This window comes from Sparus aurata, chromosome 23 (assembly GCF_900880675.1).
Source record: "Sparus aurata chromosome 23, fSpaAur1.1, whole genome shotgun sequence".
NCBI lineage: Eukaryota > Metazoa > Chordata > Actinopteri > Spariformes > Sparidae > Sparus > Sparus aurata.
The window spans coordinates 5,969,658-5,996,899 of NC_044209.1; the positions used below are offsets into that span (position 1 = coordinate 5,969,658).

General features: G+C 44.0%; 1 protein-coding gene across 7 annotated transcripts in view; it reads left to right on the forward strand.

Annotated features, from left to right (window-relative positions):
• Positions 1-319: 319 nt before the first annotated feature.
• caskin1 (CASK interacting protein 1) overlaps positions 320-27,242 on the forward strand; it is a 110,541-nt gene continuing 83,618 nt past the window's right edge. For 6 of the 7 annotated variants that reach the window (XM_030407897.1, XM_030407899.1, XM_030407901.1 and 3 more), the window contains exon 1: positions 321-1,135. In XM_030407897.1, the coding sequence (XP_030263757.1) occupies positions 1,042-1,135 (94 nt within the window). In that variant the 5' untranslated portion in view covers positions 321-1,041. Of the gene's footprint in view, positions 1,136-27,242 lie in introns of all 7 variants that reach the window. The other variant, XM_030407898.1, reaches the window with a different exon arrangement.

Consider the following 27,242-nt stretch of genomic DNA (forward strand, 5'->3'; position numbering starts at 1 on the left):
CCGAGTGTGTCACTAGCTGGTGGAAGCTATGACGCCAGTGTAGCTAAAATAGCCTAATAAAAATACATGGAGCTGAGCAAAGAAGAAGAGAGATGGACACTTTGTCTGTGCCTTCGCTGGCAGCTGAATAAATCTCTGCAGCCTCTCTGTAAAGCAAAGAGAGAGGGCCACAGGAACAGAGCCAGAGAGAGATGAAAAGGGAGGCGGGAGAGCACCGCGCTCCTGGTCCGCCCCCAAGTTGCAGCACGAGCCATTTAGCGGTACGAGCTGGGCCAGCTGTAGAGCGCGCGGGCGCGTGTACGTGCCCCCCCCCTCACTGCCCCTGCCCCCACGCGGAGAAAATCATTACCAAATACAGAGCCCGAGCGCCGCACGCGGAGCGATGGCTGCAGCAGCAGCAGCAGCAGCAGCCCTGGATTGTGTTTACGACGCAGAGCACGAGAGCGGCACCACCGCGGGAGGAACGGACACCGCGCGCACCCGATTTTTAAACGCACAATCATTTACGCGCACTGTCTACGAGTGAGCCCGCGAGGCCAGTCGCTACATCAGTCCGCCTGACGTCTCCCTCGGACCGCCGCTGTTTTCCGTTCGTGTCGGTCGTTGTTGTGGAGCGCAGCTGCAGGGACCGCGAGCAGCCTCCGTCCGTGGATGAGGAGCGCGAGGAGCGAACCGCGAAAACAGGAGACCATTCACCTCCACCGTCACAATATAACGCACGCGACGCTGTTACTGGAATCTGGAGCGGCCCAGTAGCCCCCCGGTCCCGTCCCCATCCAGCGGTGCTGCACTTAACAGGGGGAACCCGAGAGCATCCCTCCATCCCTCCCAGTCGATCCCTCCCTCTCTTCCTCTCTCTTTCCGCCTCTCTCACCCCGTCATATGCCAGAGCTCTAGGGGGGTCTCATCTTGTCAGGGACCAGGGGGGAGGAGGGAGGCTGTTCGTGGCCGCGGTAGACGCACCCTCCGCGTCGGTGAGGCTGGGCTGAAGCGCCGCTGTGCCGGAGGATGCTGCGGGAGTAGAGCGGCTCAGAGCGGAAGATGGGGAAGGACCAGGAACTGCTGCAGGCGGTGAAGACCGAGGACCTGCTCACCGTGCAGAAGCTGCTGCAAAGGCCCCGGCCGGGGAAAGCAAGTAAGGCACTCCATCCCGTCCGCAAACACTAACACAGCTGTCTTTTCTCTTTGAAAGCCGAACCACTGAAGGTTGTGTGAGGCCAATAGTTGAAAGGCTGCTTCTCGCATACCATCGCTGCCCGTTTGCTACTGCTAGGCCTAACTGATGATGATGATTGTGATGTCTATGTGTGTGCATGTATGTGTGTGTGTGAGAGAGAGAGAGGGGGGGGGGGGGGGGGGGGGTGTATGCATCTGGGTGTATCAGAGAAGATTAGTGGTGTGATTGGAGACTGACAGCCCATCTTGAGACCCCTGCCTGAGTGCACTGCAGCAGAAAGAGAGGGATAGGGGGAGGGAGAGGGTGGGAGAGAGAGAGTTGTGTTCTTGGACGAGGGATCTGTGTGACCCTGTCTCACAAGTGAGGGATGGTGGCGTCGGCCTTGTGATGTGTTGAGGTTCAGCATCACCTTCATGGGCAAACACGCAGGGGACCCGGGTGCACGGGTGGGTAAGCCTTAAGTGAGGGGCCGAAGCTGACTCCTGTGTGACTCTGCGCCTCTAATTGTTTGTTTTCTGCGGGCGATGTAGCTCTACAACACCCAGCAATGTTTCGCTTCCACAGCCCACTCTAATGTGTGGGCAATACAGAGTGAAGCCAGAGAGAGAGCCGCAGATAGATCATTCTGTAGAGGCTGCTCGCCGGCGTAAGGATACTTCCACTTGATAGATAACCGGCCGATACAGTAATCTACAGATGGGGATGGATACTACAAGGGTAGTACAATTTCTGATGATAGGATTTCAAATATCTAAGCTCAGGCACAGAAAAATCATCCCTTTGTAGGAGATCTCTCGAGCGTCATGTGATTGGATCTCCTCACTGTCCGATTGCTAACACTGTTCCAGTCAGGCAGGTTTGCAGCATCTGACCCTGTGCTGCGCTGGAAAGGCTCCAAGCAGCCGGTGGGCCAAACTTGAATAGAATGAGCCAGTGCTGATGACACATATTTGGTCTTAAATGATAACTTTCTTGCGCATGATGACTTTGTGGTTTCAGTTTTATAATCAAGGAGCAAAAAGTCAGAGCATTGTTCTTATTGTACGTATGAACAAAAACCACTGCCTGCTGAATGACGCCAAGCTGTAAAAGTCTTCTCTTTGGGGTGGCTCGTTGTAAAGAACCTGCACACCCACACCTCGCGCACACACACACACACACACACACACACACACACACACACACAGGTGTCTTCATTTTATTCCGGCTAATTAGACCTGCGTGACACCTGTTATGGGCCCCTAATTGAATCTTTCATGTAGCCATAAAACACTCAATGCGAGTTCAATACCGGTGTCGTGGTCCAGCCGAAACACCTAATTTCCTCAAACCTACACCTGTGATTTTTCTATATTTCCGGAACAGGATTAAAGACTGGGACTAGCAGTGGAAGCATCACAGGAAAAAAACGCAGAAGAGGAATGAACTGTTACAGATCTGTAGGAGAAAAACTGATCAAAGTTCACCCAGAAGTAAAAATTCCATCATCATCCCGCAAGCCGAAAACAGCATTGCAGCGTTCTCCTAAACAAGTGAAGCAGATGGAGACATTAAAAAAGAAACATACGTCTCGTCCAGAGTAATCCACTTCTCCAGAAGCCCGAGATCCCAAATTGATTTGAAAATAAGTTATTTACACCCGCCAATGCGCCGTACAGCTCGTACTTCAGACATGGTGCATGCTAATGCTTTTAGATTAGCAGCAAAAGTGAGCTTCGGTCGGATGCAAATATCGCATTTTCAAATCAATTTGGGACCTCTGGGGTTCTTTGTTTACACCAGATGGATGCATTTCTTGTTTTCTTCTAGTTGTTTTTTTACACTTTAAAACAAGTCCCCATTTACTTCACTCGTCTGCTGCAAAGCTGTTTTGCTGTGATTCTCCAGATATGTTCTATGGTTGGGATGGGAGTAGATAATTCAATTTTACGTGAATTTATCTTTTGATCTGACATCACGTTTGCAGAAAACATCACTCCGATGTGGACTCGTGTGAACTTAAGGTTACTATTGCTGTGCCACAGATGGCAAAGCTCACTGTGCGGGTCTCAGTGAAGTGCAGCACACGGCCTCAGAGCGGTCTGTAGGAGTCAGCGGGGTGCACTGCACGCCGGCAGGCTACAGCGGAGCCGAGCACATACAGGAAACCCCTCGGATTAAAGAGAGTCTGCAGTCTGTCTGGTGAGAAATGCAGACATCCCCTGACTTACAAAAAGAGTTGGTAGGGTCCAGCATATTCAGCTAGTGCCCAAAATAGTGTGTGTTGAACTCAGTTGAGTACATTATGTACACATCACAAACTAACCTTTAGGCTACAGTGAAGTGCACTCCAGCATGAAGCCCCTCTCAGACTCTGTTCAGTGCATCACATTCAGAGGGCAGGTAAACCCTCCAACATGATTTTATTAGGCAGCGACCAGTGGCTTTCAGCACAGTTGTGCACCAAATGAAAGTCAGTCCTCAGTGGACAGCAGTGCACACAGATGGCAACTACAGCAGAATATTCTGCAGGTGAAAGAGGCACTAGCCCGACCACACTTGCCGCTTATTAGCACAAAGAAGGTGCCCTGTGTTTATATGTAACCTGTACGCTGTAGTTGTTGTACCATATATGTTGCTGCTGCTGCAACGAGTTCATCCCTGAAGGAATCCTTAACGTGTTGAATTCATGTAGAAACAGTCTAGTGAAAACAAAAGCTTTGGGCAAGGCTGAAGAGCTGTAAACACACTGGGACACAAGCGCACATAATGCAGTAGTATGCATCAGAGTTCAGACCACCGCAGCACAGTTACACGTTTGTTGCATGATCAATTTGATGGCAAATTTTCAGACTATATTAATGTTTTGATGACGACAAGAGCAGTGGTGGAAAATAACAAACTGCGCTTCCAACCATTACACAGTTTTCCCATCGGATTTATCTTCTGACCTTTTGAGGCGCTCCAATATAAAGTTAAAACTCGCCTCAAACTCGACTTGCCACAACATGACTATATATAGACGCATCGGTGTTGACAATCTGACAATGTGGTCAGTCACAGGGGACATCTTTCTGCATAATAAGAACACTTTTTGGCTGCTGAAAAACCCATGTTCTTTTAGTTAAGTGGGATTTTAAATGCAGGAATACTTCTTTCTTCAATGCAAAAGACGTGGACAAAATAACAGGAACACCTTACCTTCTAATGTAACTCCATGTTTTGTGCAACAACTACAACTTCCTTTTTTCTCCATTTATTTGTTCAGAAATCTTTACAGCTGCTTGATAAATGCTTTCTAAAGGATTTCATTGTTTATTAACACCAAGGTAACTATTAAATTATGTTACAATAACTATAATTATAACATTTATTAATGATGGTTTTTATGAAGTGCCACCATAGTAATAATGGCCGGGTGACTGTGTGCCATTGTCATGTATTCCTGTTGCATTGTCTACTTCCTGTGTACCCGTATTTAACTGAGCAGCATGCAGGCAGTCACGCTGGACAATCAGTCATTCTCCTGGCATCTAATGACACAGGCCGCCCTCACTCCTCAATAAACACTTAATCACTTGTCATCATCGCTAGATCACTGGCCGACTAGAACATTTTATGGTTCCATCTTGAGGTCTGCCCCTCTGTGACTTACATCTCTGCCTGCCATCCGGCCTAACGAAGGGTCTTTATGTAAAAGCAGCATCACAGCCCGTCCCTGCTCGGCTCTGTTGTGGCATCACTCTCTCTATCTCTCTCCCTCTCTTTCAAAGCCTTGTCGGCCTGCTGCAAAGCGCCCTGCCTCTCCAGCATCGCAGTGAATTGTATCATCTGTATAATTGACAGCTAACCCCACCACGGAAACGGCTTCGTGCCAGACAAACTGTTTAATATGCTCTGAGAAATTTCATTTGCGGACGTGAAGCGCAAAACAAAGCTCTGTTCCTAAAAAGCAGAGTGTTTTTTGTGGGGGGGATAGGCTGCAGAGCTTCTGCAGGACATTGATATTGCACGAAGCGGACTGAGGGCCGTTCATCTGCACTAAAGACACAAACAGGGCAGATAGAAGCAGCCGGGCAGTAATGACAGAGTGGAGCTGAGAGTCCCAGACAAACAGCGGGGAGGTGTAACGCTAGGCTGACGTTCACACAGACCTGTTTGTCATCTAGCATTAAACACAAAGCTCACAGGACAGCTGTGTATGTGTGTGTGTGTGAGCACAGTAAGGAGAGAAATGTGTGAGTGGTTTGTGGTGGTAATGGGTGGATGTGCGGTTGAATTGTGTGGGCAAAGAGGTGCATATGTACGTGAAGGAGACGGTAAGATGTGGTTGTGTGTGCGCGTGCGTATGTGTGTGTGAGAGAGAGATGGATCTGGCAAAGGTTCTGCCCTGCTGCAACTCATTTACTCCTCTTCAGGCCAGACATACAGTCTGCACATGTTCACCTGCAGCACAGACACACAACGAGACACACAACAAGACACACACACACACACGGACACACACACACATCTGGCACCATCTGGTGGGTCATCATCAGTTTGCTGTCAATGTCCCTTCCGCACGTGGCACTCGACGAGGTCATGAGTGTGTGTGTGAACATCGAGCAGACCTTGAGTGTGACCTGAGGTCTGTGTTTGCTAATGGGCTGCTTCAGTGTTTGTGTGTCAAAGCAGGGTGGTGTAATCTATATTGACGGCTGTTTATTGTGGGACATTAAAGGCCGCGTGCGCCTGTACGTGCGCGCGCTGAGCAAAGAGATGTGTCCGTGCGTGCGTTGCATCGGTGAAATGATTAGGATCGAACCTCTGGTACAGTAACACACCCCCCTTCTGTTTCCTGCCACGAGAAACCGACACACGCTTCCACCGCCACACAACGCTATCTGCCTCCTTTCTTTTCTCCCTTTCAAGCCGGGAGAGATGCTAACACTCACAGACCATCGGAGATACCAACCCCCCCCCCCCTCCCAACCACCGCCACCACATCTTTTCTGTGTTGATGTGCGCGGCTGGCAGAGGAGTAGAGCAGATGATTGCATCCACACCAGTGCACATTCACAAAGGAGCAGCCCGGCAGAGAGGAAGCTTCACACACTGTCAGCCACAGTCTTCGTATTGGTTAACTGTGCTCTGTCTGCAACTCCATGCTCCGGTGAGAGTGTGAAGAAGCTTATTTTTTGCATTTATTTTTTAGCTGGCGCGCTTATATTACATAGTGCACTCTATTGGATTATAAACTCGGTGGTGCTTTACGTGCCGGAATATAACATGAAATCCTATGATAGCGCTGCAGATGTTTTAAACTTAATGAAAGGATTTCATGTTTATTTGTACAGTCAGTAACAAAATGATTAAAAACACGCAAAGAGGTGTTTAAGACGTGCTTCTCTTATGCACTCAGTGAGAAGTGTCACCCCCAACAGCCAATGGGTGAAGGAGAATTCAGATCCTTTAATATTGCATTTTTATCAAAGGAAAGGTTCACTCAAAAATTAAAATTCAGTAATTATTTACTCACCCCTAGCTTGCGCACCCACTTCAGATGGGGTGCACGCTAACGCTTTTAGCTTAAAAAAGGGTGTTAATTATGGCTAATCAGATCAATTTGGTATCCTGGGGCTTCTGGGGACTTAGACCGCATTAGCTGTATGGAGCCGTTTTCTGTTTCAAGTTCAAATGTTTTTTGGACTACGAAACTTCATGCAACTTTCCATCAGCGTGGGGGTGGGTAGTTAATGACTGAATTTTTATTTTTAGATGAAGTTTTCCTTTAAGATAAAAACAAATAGTTGAAATTCAGGCATTAGAGACCAAGTCGATCAACCTTAAAAATCGTTAGAAATAGAGTTAGAAATTATGAGTTCCTACATTTCCCCAAATACTCTTCTTTGTCTGTCTCTTTTTCTTGTTGTTGTTGTTCTGCATATTATATCATGTAAATGCAGGGAGATAAAGACCCAGCCGTAGTAAAGTGCATATGGTGACTCTCCCACAGACAAAACAAAACAAAACAAAAAGAACAAATCAGAACAGCAGTCCAACGATGACTTTCAGCTCTTGCTCCTTTTGCATTTACGCTGCAAATGATGTGATCTCAGGTCTCTCTGACAGTTGGCATGTGCCACGCCGAGTCCTGCTCCTGACCCCGTGTGAAACCGGCCATGTGTGCTGTTTGAAGAACAGGATACCTAACCCCGGCCCACATTCTAATGGCACCGTCTGCTAGGAAATGGTCCGACTTTACCCTCAGCTCCCTCTGAGACATACGGCACATGCCCGAGACGAACCCTAATAAGATCATCAGCTACTCGGGTGCCCCTTGGGTGTTTGTATTTGAAATTTTAATCAGTATAACAACAAGTAACAAGAAACTCACCCTTTCCTCCTAAAACATTGTGAAACTGATGTATGAATTAGCACCTTCAAATTGTCCTTAATTACAGTACTTGGGTAAATAAGCTCTGTTATGTTTAACCAGCGCCAACAGCGATGTTGTACAGAAAAAGTTAAGGATAAGCTATGGCTTATACTGTACATCTGTTTTTATCAGGGATAACACGTAAATGGCTGTGTGTTTATTCAGAACATGGTCAGTAATCCAACAGAAACCACAACACATTAATTATGATGACTGAATGCGCTGTGATTCGCAAGCTCGTTGCATGCAAGTGGTGATACCATTTTAGTTTAGCTCCAATTTTCCCATTGTAATTAAATTAAGAGCTACTTGAACTTGTAACCTAAACTTTTTTCAAAATCATAATTTCATGACAAATGTCGCGCTTATTAAAGTTCAGATTTCCAGCGCAGATTATCCAGGACTTTGCGTGCTGATGTTATCTATTAAAGTAACTCCCTTCAGACGAGATGAGGTGTAAATGGCATGATGGAAGTGTGTGCTGTGGGGGGGGGGGGGGGTGTTACTGTGGTATCATCTCAGAGGACCTTGAACACATCATGTAGAGTGTGGGGGTTTATTCCAGCATGCTGTGTTCTCTCTGTTCCGCACAACGACAGCAGCATGACTCCACGTCTGAGCAGAGAAACTGATTCGTATTCGTAATAAATCCCGATAACCTGCGTTTAAGACAACACATCTGAAATGCTTTTGAGAAAAATCATGCGGTGCTTCACTTATAAGTCTGCGAGTCGATCAAATGCACCTGAAGCAGCTCTCATTAAGCTTATACGAGCAGAAAAGTAGAAAATATGCACACGGTTTAATTGATTGATTGAGTTTTTCTTGAAAACACAATTAGAAGTGATTATAACGAGAGAGCGGAGGTTTGGCTGGTTTGAGCTCCCCGCGTTTTCCTCCAAAACATCATCGCTCACCTCTCTGCTGCCTGCCTCCATGATTGGATTACAGAACGGGATGGGAGAGGTATTTTTGCTTTGAGGCAAAGGGAAGAGAGAGAGAGAGAGAGCATAAAAAGACACAGGGAGAGGGAGAGATATCTTTTAGTCAGAAAAAGAAGTGGTGATGTTTTTTGATGAGCGGGTGGGACGGATGGAGGAGGGGTGATGATGGGCTGCAAATGATGAAATAACGAGGGAACAAGGTGATGAAACAGGGGAATAGCTGAATAGCGTCTTATTGCTGACTGCTGTGTACTCCGTGGCCTTTTTCTCTCTCACACACACTTACTCATCTACACAATGCACTGCACCAAAAATAACATCCACATAGTTTAACGGGTCAGTGGCGGGTTCAGGGAGAATAGGGAGAGCGCAGGAGAGGTGAGGAGACGGGAGGAAGGGAGAAGGAATGGAAAGAACAAGATGGCACGGCCGAGGAAATTGTATGACAGGACAGTCGAGTAAAGGAAGGCAAAGGAGGGAAGAAAAGGAAAATACAGGAAAAAAGGAATATGACAATAAAGTAAAAGTAGGAAACTGAAAGATAGGAAAACACTTGAAAGGAAAGTAAAGACAGGAGGAAAAAAATAAATGTCAGGACATTGAGGTAAAAGAGTGAAAAGGAAGGGAAGGAACAGGGGAGGAAAGGAAAGGAAGGACTTGAAAGAAGATGACAGGAAAGGAAAGTATGACATTAAAGTAACTTAGAGGCAAGAAAGCGAATTAGAAGGACAGATAGGACAAGATAGCACAGGAAAAGAAGGAAAGGAAGAATATAAAAAGGAAAGGACAGGGCGTTGAAGGAAAGTAGGAACGAACAAGGGAGGAAAGGAGGAGACAAGAAAAAATTAAAAAAACGGACAAGCGGAAAGGAAAGTTTCACATTGAAAAAAGATGAAAAAGAAGGACAAGGCAGTACAGGAAAGGAAGGAAAAAGAAAGGAGAGGAAAGGAAATGACAGGAAATGGAAGTAAAGGAGAGAGAGGAGTTGGATGGGGCAGGGAAGGAAAGGAAAGGTAACAGCAGGGAAAGAGAGGAGAGGAAAGGAAAGGAAAATGGAGAAAAGGAAAGGGTAGGAAAGCAAGGACGATAAGAATAGAAAAGAAAATGGCAGGGAGGAAGTTAAAAGAAAAGGAACGGAAAATTTGACATCGATGTAAATTAACGGCAGGGAGATAAGAAGGAAAAGACAGCCCGGGAAAATAAAGGAAGGAGAAAGATAGGACAGCGCTTGAAACAAAAATAAAAGAAATGGCCAAAAGGTAAAGGAAAGCAGGAAGGGGAGAAGTGGGAATTATTGGAGACGAGAAAAGAAAGTAGGAGAGGAGAGGAAGATGCAGAGAAGGAGGTGAAGGTGACAATAAGGAGAGAGGAGCAACACAAGGTGGGACAGAAATAAAAATAAAAGTGCCATATATGAGATGAAGTGCAAAATTATACTTAATGATGAAAATAGAAAGTATGCTATTCTATTCTATTCTATTCTATAGCAGCTCCAGTGCAGATTTACAGGACAAGAGGGGACGGGGAGTAAGTGGTTTAGTCTGGACAGAAAGACCACCCACACAATGAGAGGGGCAACAGAGGTGAGACCTCCCATGTTCCATCAGCACCGATTACAGAGGTGGCATTAACCGACTTCTGTACTAGCTTATGCTCGCACACACACACACACACACAAACACACAAAAACGCTCAAACGCAGTCGTCCCCGCCCATCATAGGACTGGCACAGAGTGGTACAGACTCTGTTGGAATTTATATGATCAGTGTGTGTGTGTGTGTGTGTGTGTGTGTGTGTGTGTGTGTGTGTTACGATTGTTAAGATGGAAGTCAAGCAGACAGGGGACAAAAGTTGTCACGCACACACACGCACACACACACACACACACACACACACACACATGCACACACACACACACAAACACTGAGTCACCCACACACACAGTTTAATATTCTTTCAAAATCCTCTGCAGACATGAGACTTGAATCTCAAAGATATGAGGGAGACAGCTGAGCCATGTCATTTGAGAGTTGTTATGTAACCAATACAGTAGCTGCATGCATGTGTAGGTGTGTGTCAGCTCTCGCAAGGTTTGTGTGTGTGCGTGTCTCCTAAAGAGCCGCTGCAGAGAGCGCCTGTGCTTTTACATCGCCTTGCAGGATTTTTTCCACTCACGCCCTGAATTCATAACAGTGAGTGGACTCTCGCTGCTTTAAGTGAATGTTTGAGAAGCTAATAAAGGCAGGAAATTATGCATTTTTTCAGACTCAACTCCTAAACTTAAACTAACACGGTCCGGACAAGGTTTTACTGTACTCTACGTGAGAACCTGGCAGAAATGTTCCGCCCTACACCCACAGTGAATACATTTAGCATCGCCTTGGGACTTTGTGAATGAATGCCGGGGCTCTTGCTATGCAAGTGGTAGCTATAAACAGAGCTGTGACACAGTTTGGGTGCGAGTTCACGTCTTGGGAAGATGTGTCATGCACTGACACACCCTTAGGTCTCTCGATATATGCAGAAATATTCAGGAGGATAACGTTTGTTTGTGATATACCTGAGAGTGTCATTTTCAAAATAATAGAGAACATTTCCAAAACTTTCTGCACAGCACCAGTGGATCTGTAACTGTTCTCTAAGCCCCGCCCAACTTAGTTACTGTTGCTACGTCTGTCAAGCTTTCCTTGCACGCAGGACACGTACGCAACTTACAGCGATGATGTTGAGGGATGAACCACTCAGAGGTCTGTGTGATTTTAGTAGTGAGTAGAGATAAAAGCGAGTTTCTCATTTTGTACTGAGGTGACTTTGCCGGCAAAAATCAGGTGTAGCTAATTAGCTAATCACGCTAATATCAGCTCTCCTTTAACCAGAAAGTCAAACATGCAATACGATTGTAGCTTACATCAGAGCAAATAAACCCACTCTTCAGTCCCTCCTTGCTCTTGTGCTCTTGTGTTTTTGATTTTGAAAAAGAAAAATTGCACAAAGTCAAAAGTCTGCAATTTTCTAAAAATCGGTTTTGTGAAAACTGCAGTTTTGTGTAGTCGGGCTTGTGTGGTCCCTCATCTCTGGCTTGACCTCCATGAAAAGGAAGCTGTCCATTAATGCTACTGTGTGCAGTAACATCACCATCTGGTGTAACAAAATATCTGCACAGCCACCTCTTTCATAGGATGTGTGTGTATATGTGTGTCTGCGTCTTCATATTGGAGGCAGCAATCAGAGTCCAGAAGGGACTGTCCGGACAGGCGGGACAGATGTTGAGTCTGGGTCCTACTGTGTGTGTGTGTGTGCGTGTTTGTGTGTCCATACGTAGCTGCGGCCGTACATGTGTGATCCAGTGGTTGGACAGATGTTTGGCGTTGGATCGCTGCCCACACAGCTGGAGATTTGCAAAAGAATCCATATAATGTACTTGACCTCTGATACATCTACTTACAGTTTGTGTGTGGTTATATGATTGTGTGTGTGTACGGGCGCTTGTACACAAAAGTCAGTGTGCATTTGCAAATTCATCCAAATCCAGCTTTTCCAGCGCTTACTTATAGAGGGCCATTAAACACTATTTTGAACCAGACGTAATTCTTTTTTTTCGCTGCTTTGTCATACTCTGTTACTCAGTGTCTTTTCGCCCGCTGTGCTCGAATGCTTTCCGTCTCATAACAGTCAGCTCTGTGAAATCACTCTCTCGCAAATTAACCTCCTCCAGTGGCTTTCAAGAGAGGAAACTGAGCACCTACAGCATCACGCACTGATAGTTACTGTAGAACTCATCCTGCATTAGCACGACAGGATATTACTGACAAAGCCTCTTTGGGAGGAGCATCATTGCAGCAGCCTGGCAGCAGGTGTGTGAAGCAATATAGTAGCTACAGCTGATGCTGAAACATTCCACAGTGAATCTCCTCAGTAGAAATACATGATTAGTGTGGAAAAAAAAAAGGAACTAAAATGCAAATAAATAACTGAGTAAGGCTTACAGCTGGTTATGTTATCTGCTAAAAATCTAATTAAAATACATGAAAAATAAATTGGCACAGAGCATGCCCAGCAGTACCAATTTGTTGGACAGCTGGCCCGATAAAGTCAATTGGCAGTGTTGTTTGCTGGGAAGCCTGCATGGGATCAGACCCCTTGTTGCTGAGCTGCTGACTCCAAACAGTTGGAAGGGACACAAGCCTTCAGAGGTGAAAAATGAGGCTGTGTATCGCAGGAGACTGGAAGTGAAATAATGAGTCACTTAATCAATTAATGTTTAAGTCATTTTCAAAGCAAAAAAAAAAAGGCAAACATTTGCCTGTCTCAGCTTTTGGATGTTGGGAATTTTCTTAGCGATAATTAGAGGAAAGACTTTGGGGTTTGGACTGCTGGTTACACTCCCACATCCGCATCACGATGCATCTAAGAAGCAAGAATTTCCCACACTCTACACCCTGGGTACTCGGAAAAAGTCATTGGTATTGCTGCTTTGGAAATAACTACATTTCTAAACCTGTTTCTGCATGTTTTGTACTCAAAACTCTTCAGCACTCGTGTTCACATTTTCTTTCAGATATCAGTCAATTTTACTGGCGAGCTTTCAAAACTAGGGTAACCCTAGTTTTGAATTATTATTGAATGAGATGTGCTCTGTCGTTGATGTTGAAGATGAAGAGAGCGTTACTGCCTCCTTTTGCTGCTAATCTGAAAAGCGCTAACAGTGCGAAGGCGACTTTATTTCTGTGAATGATTTGAACTGGAGGATCAGACTGTTCCCAACACCCCCTGTTAACTCAACCTTACACCTGTATACTGGTTAAAGTCGTGTGGTCGGATCCTTGAAGATGCACGAGCTCCAGATTCCAGTATGCAAGTGATGTTTGAAGCAGGTATGAAGCTGACGATGAAGGCCTCCCCTTCACCTAGCTCATAAATATTTCAGCCCCTCAGTCTGTGTAGTCTCTTTGACTGTAATCCTCTCCCGCTGATTTGGAGGCAGATATCTGGGTCAGATTTATTTTCCAGGAAGCGCGAACTCTTCTGAAATGCGCATTTAGACCGATGGTTAAAGATGATCATTGAACTTGTGACTGGAAGACTTTCAGACCATCTGATCCCAATCCTCGGAGCAGCTGGGAAAACTTGAGCATATTGAGTGAGTGCGAAGCCTCCATCCTCCCTAATAAAAAGATATAAAGAGATGCAAGACAGAGAGAGAGAGAAGGGAAAAAAGAGGAACAGATCAACTGGAAGGGCGATGAAACGATGGAGACAGAATGGAAAGTTGTATTCAGAGGGAGTCTTGCCTCTGGTGTTTTTGGTGTGTCACAGTTCTGTCTCTTTAAAGTGAAACATCTCTGTTTGTCTGCTAAGTCGCCACAGACCTCATGCTCAGACATGTGATCCATCACACACACACACACACACACACACACACACACAGCATCACACATGGATACGCAGGCAAACATACACAGCATTAAACACAATCTATCATAGGGGTGTTACAATTATACAGGTAATGTATTAACAATGCACTTATATACAATATTTTGTGAATGATCCAGCACTGTAAATCATGTTCGTGTCCTTTCGTTCTTGATTTACCATTGTTAGGTAATGCACTCTAACAGCAGCTGCTCCCAGCTACAAGGCCACTCTATTGCGTTGTGCTAATAAGCATAAATTAGCGGTGAACTCGGTGAAAACAGGAAACATTACACCTGCTGAACATTAGAATGATAGCATTGCCACTGTGGGCACATTAGCATTTGCTAGGACTCACAGAGCTGCTTGCATAGCTAGTTTTGTGTGTCATTGTGCTAACATTTGGTAAGCAGCACTAAACACAAAGCACACCAAAAGTTGATAGAAATGTCACTTGTTTGTCCAAAGTTGTGGAGAAATGATCATTTTGAGCGCCTGCTGGCTCCAGATATTCTAAATGTGAATAAATATGAAGCGATGTCCTCATTAGTAAGCCTGTGAGACGACCAAGGTGGATGTGGTACTCTTTCCTGGGGGTCATTTTATGCAAGGCAAAAACCACTCAAAAATCATGCAAGGCCAAAATGACGAATGCTACTTGAAAAAAACGCGTGTTGTCACATATGTTGCAGGAACGGGTCACATTTGCATTTGATGGTGTGGTTGCACAGATCATAAATTCCTGGCAGGCCCCGTCGGTCTCACCGCCTGCCTCCATCTTTTTTCTCTTTACATCTCTGTTTCCTTCCCCTCTGTCGCTCCCCCCCCCCCCACCCGTTCGTCTCTGCTTGCCCAATGAATCAGTCTGGCTGGCAGTGTGCTGCTGTCAGGGAGCCGGTGAGGGTGATTACTCATGTCGAACTGGGCCAGGACCTGGACGGCCAGAGCTGACAACAGGAAAGAAGGGATTCTGGAAGATTCCACCAAAGCAACAGCTGCCCTCTTCTATCTTTCACTTTTTCCTTTTTTGCCCAATGCTTGTGATCGATTGGAGGAGGGGTGAAAAGAAGGTCCCAGACCAGTCGCTAACATAGGACACCTTTATCCGGATGAGCCACCGCGATTGTGTTTATGGGTCATGAGTGTGTTACTCATGATTGCCTCCTTAATTAACTCCGTCTAAATTTGTAAATGAACATCTACTGAATGTGTTTTAGCCATACTAGTGGCTCCAGGGATGCCATGTGATGGTTCGTTAATCCACCACTTAAGCTCAGGCTGGATCTTTGGATGGATTGCAGAACATTGCGTACATCCATTCATGGTACCCAGAGGATAAATCCTACCTACTTTGGTAATCTACTGATTTTAGTCCATGCCAGCATGACTCAGGAAATATCTGGTTGGCATATCTTGGATGAAGTGTCAGTAAATTGCTACATGGCCCGTCTAGAATAATTTCGTATTACTTTGGTGCTCCCTCTGAACTTCATCCAGCAGTGCCAGCACTTTGGTTTATGACTGAATACCTGCTCAACCTCCCGTCATCTTCAGCAGCACTTTAACCGTAGTGCTTACATGCTACGATGCTGAGCTAAGGTGCCAAACATGGTAGACATTATAGCAGCTATGCTTTATACCTGCATGCTAATACTGTCACTGGAGATTGGGAGCCTTTTGATGTTAGCATTTCGCTCAAAGCACCGCTACGCTACGGTCCAGCCTGACAGAGCCGCTAGCATGGCTGTAGACTCTTAGTCTTGTTAGTGTGAGAGCACAGTTGACATCATCACAGTCAAGTCTGAAGAAATGCGGAGCTATAGGGCCCAAAAGCTGAATTCACAACACAGATAGTAGAAAGAAGAGATTTAAAGCCACTGTATTTTCTTACTGTATATTTCTTAAAGATTTTGTGATCCTTTGGACAACAGCGCATCTTGAGTTCACTTTAAGCCTGAATGTAAAAGCACGAGTTTGGAAACAGGCGCAGACTCGAGCTCCTCTGTGCAGCATGTGTGTGTTTATGTAGGATCATACCAACATCCGTGTTCAGTTAACTCACCTCCTTTGATCCTTCTGCTACAGTATGTGTGTGTTACCTCGGGCCAATCAGACCATTGTTTTGCAGCTCGTCAGCCAATGGAGGAGAAGTAGTGGCGTCTCTGAACCAATGATCGCTGCTGTTTGTATGTTCTGGCTAATGGGCTGGTTGTATGCAGCTGTTGAACACATGCAGAACATGTGGGTTTGGCTCTGCGTGCTTGTGTGTTTAGTGAGCGTGTGTGCATGCAAAATACAGTGCATTAGTTGTGTGTGTGTGTGTGTGTGTGTGTGTGTTTGGATGACTGGTGCCAAACCTGCAGTGGCCGCCCCGCCTGGTTCTGGTTGTTTTTTTTTTCCATTTTTTTGTTCCTATCTTATCTTTCCTCACTTTCTCCTCTCTCTTTCTCTGTCTGTCTCTCGCTCTCTCCCTCTTCCTGGAGCCATCGCCATGGCAACAACCATGCAATGCCGGGCCAGGAAATTTCTGGATCACTGACGGTTATTCCAATTCAGCACCGCGGGGTCCAGTCAGACACTTTAGCCCTGCGCTGTGCGGGTCTGTGTGTGTGAGTGTGTGTGTGTGTGTGTGTGTGTGTGTTTGTGGGTTTGTGCGTGTGTGTGTGTGCGTGTGTGTTATCATGGGATTACCCTATAATCTGACAATACGGATTAACGCAACCTACTGGCCCACAGGCTATTATACATTCACTACCTTTTTTTCTCCTTTCTCTCTTCTCTTTCTTGTCATCCCTCCATCTCTCTTTTCCCTGTTTCTTCTTCCTTTCATCCCTCTTTTTGTCTCGTTCCTCTGCCCTCATTCCACCGTCCCCTCTCCTCCCTTCTCACCTTTCCTCTCATCCTTTTCTTCCCTCCATGCCCCCCATATGCCCCCCCCCCCATCCATCCTTTTCATCTCTGCATCCGTCATCCATCCTTTTTATCCCCATCTCATTCTTCCTTCCTGATCTCTCTGTATGCCTCCCTCGTTCTGCTCGCCTTCCCTCCACTCGCTCGCTTCATTTGCCGTTTCCAGCTTGACTCTCATCCTGCTGTTCCTCCTATCTTCTTTCCTCCCCTCCCTCCTCCTCACCAAACTCCCCTCTTCTCATCTCCCATTCATCCCAAATCCCATGCTTTAACCGTCATGGGATCAGAGAAGGGAAATTCTCTTTCACGCGCTTTTTCCTAATCACTCTCGAGACTTTCGTTGATGTCTGCATCATCGCTTTTCAATGTCTCTCTTCTCTCCCCCTCTCTTCACCCCCACACCCGTTACACTAGTGGGGGAACCCTGGGCCCCCTTTGCGTGCTGCTATGGTTGCAGGGCCATGTGCCAACAAGGGGGATGGTGTTGGGTGGGAGACTGGTTTGAGTTCAGTTCAGTGCAGTTGTAGTTCCTTCCTTTCTGTAGTTCCTTTAGCTCAGTTTGATAGCGCATAAAAGCAACATGGCCGCATTGCTAGGCACTGCTGTTATATTGTCTCAAGCCTGCCTGAGATCACCGTCAGGGTTATCCCAGGTTAAGCCTGACACTTGCATTTTTTAACAGAAACTCTGTTACAAACTAGAAAAGGAAGCTATTGCTATATGCTAGTCTTGTCTCAGCCTCAGAGGTATTTGAGATTTACCAGTCATGACCACGGTTGCAAGGATATCACTTTTTTGAATGATTGCATACTGTTATTTCGATGGTAAAACACGGGCTTATGGTTTTCAAGTTCCACATTTTATATCTGGTCATACAGAATGGGACTGGTCTTAAACATGACTTGTTCTTAACCCCTCAAAGTTTTGGTCTTGTCTCGGTCTCGATACGCTCTGCTCTTGGTCATGACTTGGTCTCGGTTTAGGCGGTACTGCTTACAACACTACTATCAAGTTACATTATGGGCCATGTAGGAATCTTAATTACCACTTCCACCAACATGGAATGGGTTTTCGTCACAGCACCGACTTTTGAAACCGTTCGGATTGTGACCAAAGATTATTTGGCTCTAAATCTGAAAAGTTAGTTCTGAGGTGGAACCAAAAAGTGGTAGGCTTTCCTTGGCCTGAAATGGGAACTGTGAGGATATCATTTAGCACGTTATAATCCAAAGGTTGAAAAGACAGTATGGAGAAGGCAACAATGCTGATTTTTTCCTTTAATGAAAACAATTTTCTCAATCAGTGCGTTTTGCCATCTTTCTACTGTTTTGCTTTTTTCCTTCCGTTGTGCATTGTGCAACACCCTCCACTGATGAAATACCCTTGATTACAATGGTTGGCTAGATAAACTCCAAAGTTCCAAGAATCCCGAATGGAACTGCTTCAAGAACAAGAGCTGATTTGGTGGAAAGACATAAAAAAAAAAATAAACTCAGTAAAAGTGGGAATGCTCAAACGCTCGGGTAACCCTTTCATAAGATTACATTATCTCGTCTCTAAATATGACTCCACTTACACCTGGCATTACAGTGACAATACCATCTGCGTATCAAATTCAAGATGTGAACACACACCAAAGCATCGCAGTCACAATGCCAGCAGATATATGAGACCGCATCCGGAGGTGTTCTGGCTTGCATCGTGATTGGATCCTAGCAAAGTGTAAATGCAGTCCCTACAGTGAGACCACATGCAAGCTAAAAGCCTAACTCTTTCTGCTATTTCAAGCAAGCCTGAAAATGTTACAAGGGGAAATGGTAGCTAGCAAATCAGATCACCATGTGGGCAGAATCAGGATGAAGAGAACTCTAACAAAAGGCCCATGGGTCCGATGTCATTATGCAGACAGTGTATCCAGATACAGACCATGTGTTAACACCAGGTGTGAATGGCGTTGCTTGAATACTTGAAAGAGTTTAATCTAGCTTGAATAAACCAGGGCAAATCTACAATGCTCGAGTTATCATGGAGTTCACATGTGTGTAATTCAGAAATGTTCAATGTCAGTTTCTGTTGAAGAAAAGGCTTTCAGATATGTTGAAAAGTATCTGTTGTACAGGCAGAGAATCAGTCTAATAGAGCTGGACTATTGACACAAGACAGACAGTAGCTGCAGACACAGGTACAATCAGACTATTGTTCTCTATGTAACTCTACCACATACACACCGCTCTCACACTCTCCCCCCTCCCCCTCTCTCTCTTTCTCTCTCCCCCTCTATGTCTCAGTCACACACACACATGCAGTGCATCTAGTAAAATAACACTGGTGCGCTCACTGCACAGTAAAAACTGGGACGACTCAGTTATGACATAATCACTCATACACACACACACACACACACAAACACACACATGCACTCACTGAGTCCAAAGCCTTCCATTGGTTCATGTGCGTGAATAGGCGCGGCACAAAGAGACATTTAATAGGTGGACAATTCAGAGAGGGAGAATGAAAGAAAGAGAGCAGTTGGGTGCCTGGTTTCAAAGATCTCAGTGTGCTCTTTAAACTCAGGATATATCAGATTAAAAGCCTACTTACTTAACTTTCACCGCTCCACAATTCAAATGAGAAAGCCAGTCTCTCATCTTTGCATCCCGGGCTCTTTAGAATTGGTCTCTGCTTGTGTCGAGGCCCAGAGCGGCCCATAAAGTAGTTCAGAACACACATCAAAAACGATGCACGTATGAAAAAATAATCTGAAAGTCAGAGGCTCTCATTAAAAGTCTCTTAAAATGTTTGGAGTTTATTCCCTTTTTGCACTGACACACAATAACATCAAATCAACGCACTTGTAATCATTAGATTGGTGTTATTTGAAAAGGATGAACATAATAATGTTATGTGTCTTTGTATGCCTCTCACAAGTCATGTGCTCTTCCCTCTGATCAAGATGAAAGCAGTGCAAACCATGGTGACGATAAATATTCACTTCAACCACTCCCAACGCTCTTTTCATATCAGTCATTTAAAGCACTGGTAATATAATAGTCAGCACTGACCCTGGTCTGCAAAGTGGCTACCAGCAGTACAGTTAAGCGTGACGGGCTGTGACAGTTAAATGGTATTAGCCACTTGGGACCAACTTTATTAATAACAAATGAAAAACAGTTAAAAGATCACATCCGCACATGTTTTAAGGCATCCATAAAAATCTGTAAATGTCTGTCTTGCATTGTTTTGGCCAAAAGAAGGGCACAATTACCACATTAAAATCCTTAAAATGGCACCTATTCCTTTTAAGGTTTTACCTGAATAAACATGACCTGCTAAATTAATGGCATTCCCATCAGCCTCAGATGTACTTTATGTTTGGTGCTAGTTAGCGAATGTTGTCATGCTAACATGAACGACTACAATGGTGAGCACAGTGAACATTATACACCTACCAATCATCAGCATGTTTCTGTAACATGGCACTATGAGCATGTTAGCTGCAGGTGTTGGCATTAAGCTCAAACTCATAGCACTGCTAGCACGGCCACTGAATATTAGGGGTGTGCCAAAATATCGATTCTACGATATATCGCAATATTGTTTTGAGGTACGTTATCGATACACTGGTGCCAAATATCGATATTTAAAAATTTAATTTATTTTTTTTTTTTTTTTTGGGCCCACCACCCCTCTTCGGAGGACAGCTTTATCTTTATTCAAACATAGGTATACAACCAAATAAAATTTAAAAAATGGTTTAAGTAGCTCTGAAACCCACACATATAGATATTTAATGACAGTTGTAGTCAGTATGTGTGTTAAGAACAGTCACTGTGCAATATACTCTTTGTTTACTTGGCTGTCATTCATGTGAAATTGATTGACAATGTTTTGTAATTCCTGTGAAATCGATTCATTGCAGTCAATAAATTATGAATTTCTTCAGTGACACAGATATCGTGATGTATCATGGATGAAATTTTTTGCAATATATCGGTTATCGCAGAATCGCTGTATCGTGATATTATCGTTATCGTGGGCAAAATATCGTGATAGTATCGTATCGCGAGGTACCTGGTGATACCCAGCCCTACTGAATATAGATGTTGTGCTCCAACATGTGTTTCATAAGGTACTGCGCATCAAATTGAGACAGGACAATGTCCTGAAACTGCGGCTTCCTAGTGAATTAAATCAGCACCGTTTATTGTTTGACCTAAGTCAAAGGAGGTGAGCAGTACAGCACATTATTGGCATGGAGTTGTGTGTTCACTGGAGGGGAAACTGTACAGAAAGTACTGTGCTGGAGTACTTTAACAGTTCTGTCCTTTATTGCTATGAAGGAGAAACACGACCTCGGCTGGTCCTTCTTTTTCTCCCTATAACTGACTCACTCAACATGTAACTCTCTCTGAGGGTTAATCTATAACAGTAAATTAAGGGGCTGCTGCTGACACAGCATGATATCAGTTCATTACATGCCCCAGTGGACTCTATATACATACACTATTCTCCTCTCCTCTCCTCCTCCTCCTCCTATCCTTACCTTACAGTGTACACTTTTGATTTCATAATATTAGTGGATTCAAATGTGCTTCTCATTTACAAATGTTATCATATAATTAATAATGCAATATAATATCACCATTTATTTTGTGAAAAATGTTCAAAGTGCAGCTATAAAAGTTCCAAAGCCGTTCTGTATCTTTTGCAAACTCGTATCTCAGCTCAGACACAGGGAGCAAAAAAGACTGCACTGTGATTGTTTTGGCAGAACCCCTTAAACGGATATCAACGCAGAAAATAATTGTGCTGTAACTTTAATGTTCATCCACATCTTTTTTTCCTTTTTTTTGGGGGGGGGGGGCACTTGTTTTGCTTGGCAAAGGAAGCCACGTAGTTCAAGAATGGGATTACAATCACAGAGTTGGTGGTATGATCAAAACTGATGTTGAAAAGGATGTGCAGCAAGACATGCATGTGTGTTATCAGCATGTTTTATAGATATGTAAAATCTACATGCAGTGTTTTGAAATAACCATGTATAAGAAAGTACAAGAGAGATAATAGATCATGGAGGTAGAGAGAGAGAGAGAGAGAGAGAGAGAGAGAGAAGCATTGTGTGGGCCTAGACTTGTGTCTGTTGGATCAGGTTCAGACCAGGGAGGGTTGGTGGTTCTGTGTCTGTGGGATTGGCTTCCTGTGATTGTAAATCTATCCCCTTGCTCTGTAATGGATGCGTATGTTTGTGTGTGTGTGTGTGTGTGTGTGTGTGTGTGTGTTAGAGAAGGATTCAGAGATGAGGGTGTGTCATCAAAGAAAGACACGCAGATCAAACTCTTGACCTGTTCATTTTCTCTCTGGTGTCTAGTGTTAAAGACAGGCTTTCATCCCCAATTTCCTGTTTTAGTCGTGTGATTTATCAGATTTTTTTTATACACGTCCCCCAATTTTCTCATCTGCTTCAATTTTGATGTGCTGCTGAGGATGTTTGCTGTCATTTGCGACCACTCAGCTCCTCTGCGTCTCTCTTCTTCACTAGGAATACTTGTTACATTTACTAATTAGCCCAATCACCTTTTTGTTTTTCCATTGCTGTTAAGTTAATGTCAATGAAATGCAACACGTCCTGCAGCTAAAAGCCTTCCAGAGGCACAGAGGGCATAAATCCATCCTCCCTCTGCAGGCTTCTGGTGCAATGAAAAGAGCATAGTCTGCAGTCTGACTCCAACCCACAAAATTGTTAGTAAGCACTGTTTTAATCCAAGTCTGACCCTTTTCAGTTTTATTGTTGTGGTGTTTTTTTTTGTTTTTTTATATGACTATTATCTAATTGGGATCAAAGTAATGTCTACTTAAATAATTCAGTGGTTTTGGAGTCATAGTGCAGGCATTATATGCATCTTGCTTTCCATCAATACTGATATTATGATGAGTGTTTATCTATTTTCTCGTTTCAGGCTTGCTGCAAAGTATTGAGTTTATTGACAGACGCTCCACAGAAATAAATACAAAAAGAATGGCAAAGCAGAATAATACAAATACAATTATTTATTTTTTAATGTCTACAGCCCCAGACAATTATTATTTTTTTTTTATATCTCAACAACCCTTGGATGAATAGCAATTTAATTCTGAATTGACATTATTGACTCATGGATAATGTTGTGCTGTTGTGCTCTACCTTGCAAGTCAAATCAAATTGTTAAAATATTACCACTGATTGACAAAAAAAAAAAGAAAAGATGATGGATAGTGCAGGAACATCAGGCCATATAGGTAAAACACTGATAACCCATTAGCTAACATTTGCATTCAACCACTTCCAAGCCAATCCTACTGTTTGTGTGTCCAACATGTGTATTGATATTTTAAAATTAATTGATGCTTTTCCTACCATAGCGTGTAACACTATTCAAATGGTAATGTTAGCTAGAAAGTGTTTGAATGCTAACGTTAGCTGTGGTCCAATGGAATTTAATTTTCAACCTTGAAATATGGCTCAATGCGACCTGGAACACAGCAGTACAATATGTATATCTGTATATGCGTATTCCCCCCGCTGGGCATGATGTGAGAAAAAAATGGCTGCTATGTGAATCTGGTATATTTGCATTGGTGTTTCTCTAGCTCATGAGATTGACAATTAATTTTGAGTAGAATGGATTGCGATGAAAACTCTCACATTTCATCGAGAATCTACTTAGGTTTATACATTTATTTTTATTTTAGTTTATTTTTTTCAATTACCAAATTTGCTGTAGATTAGCAAAAGCTAGCATGCTAACACAGTTAACCAAGATGGTGAAAATGTTAAAAATTATACCTGCTAAATAATAATCATCATGTTAACATTGTCAGTGTGATCATGTTAGCATGTAAACGTTAGCGTTTAGCTCAGCTTACTGCTGCAAGTGCAGTGCATGGTGGTAACTCTTGTTTTTCTATCACTCCTCCAATGACTGTAACTCATGACTCATAGCTCGAAATATCCCTTAAATACTCTTTCATTCCTTCTTGTCTCTGCAACTCTCTCATGCTTTCTCTTTCTCACCCACCTCACCCTTTATCCCTACTCAAATGTGTCTCACTATTAACTGTGCAACATCATATCAGACTGTCTCAGTCCTCATAGGCTCGTTGTCACGGTCGCTACAGGATGTAGAATATCTAAAACATCAGTGTCAGTAAGTGTTAGCCCTCTGTTGGTCATGTTAGTTTGCTTTAATTGAAACTTCTCATCTGCTGCCGTCATTCTGTCATTCTTCCTTCTTTCATTCATCTGTCTTCCTCATTCTCTTCTTCCTTCCTTCCCTCCCTCAATCTTCATCTATCCATTTGTGTCCTTGTTTCCCAGCAGTCAGACAGAAATAGACCTATGTGTACCAGTAGTCAACTGGAATAGATCCATACCAGGACCTCACTGCGGACACACACACGCACGCGCACACACACGCACACACACACACACACACACACACACACACACACACACACACACACACACACACACACACACAGGGTTGGACTCTCTCCCTGGGCGTTCTCTGTTAGAAACCTGACATTTACCCCATGAGAAGGATGCACCATCTTGCACATCAAAGCCTTCCTAAACTTGGCCTTTCTCCTGCTCTCACTCTGTCTCACTAACTCTCCCACATCTCCCGTTCGTTTTAGCACCAGACGTTTGCTATTTCGAGGTACATTTCAAGGTTATTTTCGTATTCAAATATTGAGGTCAATTATCGTTGCTTGATGCCTTGATACGTCTGCACTTTGCCGTTATATAATCTGTCACCTCTCATCTCCTACAGCGTGTGCCGTTTGATGAAATGGAAACAGCGACATTAATCGCTCTTTGCAATTGTACGTTGATTGTGTCTGCATCTCCTCATCTCTGTATTCCAGTACCTTATGTCCCTGAATATTTTCATAGACTTCAAGACTAGATTTCCCAACTGGTCAAAGTGGCCCCAGAACCTCGGGGGTCCCAGAGACTGATAGGTTCACTAAGTAGCAATTACTTTGTAGAAATCTGGGATCATTTGATGGTATATCTATCCGTTTGAGTGATTTTAAGTGATAAGGGCTTTAAGGCAGGTTTTGCACAGCAATGAATTAAGTATTAATCTAGATTAATATTAAATAGCTACTCTATTTAAACCGACAGACTTGGCAAAAGTGTTGTCGAAAGTAGCGAAATATCGATAAATCTCATGACTGAAATAAATTATGTAATTTCACCATATGGTGCAGGTCTGAACATGATGGGGGGGGACAATGTCCCCAAAACTTGTAGGTCATGTAAGGTAAGGGTATATGAATTAGGCACACACCCTTATTAAACTTAATAGCTGACTTTGGAAACCAGCAAATTCTCCAGTCACACGCTGTTGACTTGATTAAAGTTTAAGTACCTGCTCAACTACCAAGGTGTAATGATAAAATATTTGATTAATTTGATGCCTTGAGAGTCAATATGTGAAGACTTTCCCCTGCACAAACATGCACACGCGGACACGCTCGGCTGATGTTTGTGTCGTTGATAATTATGTGAATATAGTGGCAGGGTAATTTACTGCTCGGTAATTGATCTGCGCAATAATCAGAGATACACAGCAGCTAGCAGGCTCATTTTTCCAAACACACACGCACACATACACACACACACAGACGCAGTGATCCAGTGTTGAATCAGTGCAGCCAGCCTGGTTTATGAGCTATATTAGGAGTCAGATTTGAGAGTCCCTCTCTGCTGAATTCGACGCTCTGATAGTTCGGGGACTGCTGATGTCAGTGTCACGTGTAAGCAAATGTGCACGTGTGTGAGTGTGTGAGTGTGTGCATATCTTATATGTGTGTAACCCCTAATTGACTGGTCGCCCATCATAGTTCAGCAACTACCATGCTAGACCTTTGATTTCTCAGCCTGCAGAAACAGTGTGCATGGTACTGTATTAAAAGATATATGTGGCATTCATAGAGTTTGGAAGGTGGTGTCTTATCAAAGCCAACAACAAACAACAGTAACGTGTTTATCTGTTTAAAATAAGCTACAACTGTTAGCATGACTGGCTTACTAGCTAACTACCTATGTTTACAGTTGTAACAGGACCTTACTTCTAAGGCCAAGGAGCACTTTTTTAATTCACTTCCTGTTTGCTGAAGGCTAGCATCTTTAGCAATGTTGCCCAGCTCATCTTACTTTCACACGATGAACAAGCGGCAAAAGTCACAAACCGGCCAAGAATGGCCAGCTGCGTTGTCAGTGACTTGCCGGTGAAAGCTGAGGCCAGCTCAACTTTTATCTGTAGTTCGTCACACCGTTATGCTGTCAGGTGTCGGTTTAAAGGAGAACTTCGGTCGATTTAAACATGCAGCTTCATTGCTCAAGCTACCCTTGACTTGCCAGTACCGAAGACGCGAACAAATTTGGTCCAGCCATTACAGAGCTCCGTGAACGGAGCTAACAGCATGGGGTCAGAACTTTACACTGTGTTTTAAGCGTCTTAACATGCTCCACATCTCACACCAAAAGTTATGCAACATCAGCAGACACCTTAGCACAGAGCACTGTAGCGTGTATGACTCAAAATGAATAAAAAAGTAGTTAAAACAGTGTGTTTGTGCAAGGAGCTACTTACCTGTTTGTTGACATCCGCGTGTTCCGGTAGCTAGACCAAACTAGTATATCCATCGAGTGTGCACTTAACAGGCTTAACAGGCTATTGTAAGGCTCATGGCTCATGACAGGCTGTAACATGGACATGTACATTATGAACATGAACACGAAAATGCTGGATGACGTTTCGTCTCCGCCAGTGAGGGAGGAAGTGCACGCTCGACGGATTGACTAGTTTGGTCTAGCTACCGGAAGACACGGATGTCAACAAACAGGTAAGTAGCTCCTTGCACAAACACACTGTTTTAACTACTTTTTTATTCATTTTGAGTCATACACGCTACAGTGCTCTGTGCTAAGGTGTCTGCTGATGTTGCATAACTTTTGGTGTGAGATGTGGAGCATGTTAAGACGCTTAAAACACAGTGTAAAGTTCTGACCCCATGCTGTTAGCGTTCAATGCTAAGTCTCCGTTCATGGAGCTCTGTAATGGTTGGACCAAATTTGTTCGCGTCTTCGGTACTGGCAAGTCAAGGGTAGCTTGAGCAATGAAGCTGCATGTTTAAATCGACCGAAGTTCTCCTTTAAGGCTTCACATTGCCGGCTTCCATCCAAAAATGACTTGTAGCCTGTTGCTTTGTACAAAGAGTCTGAACACACCATCACTGTTAAGTCCTCAACCTGAAAGCATTTTTCTCTTGTAAAAGGATTCTTTGCGAACATTAGTTTGAACAAGTATGTGAGCCAAACAATCACAACTTTTTTTTCCTCATCTAGAA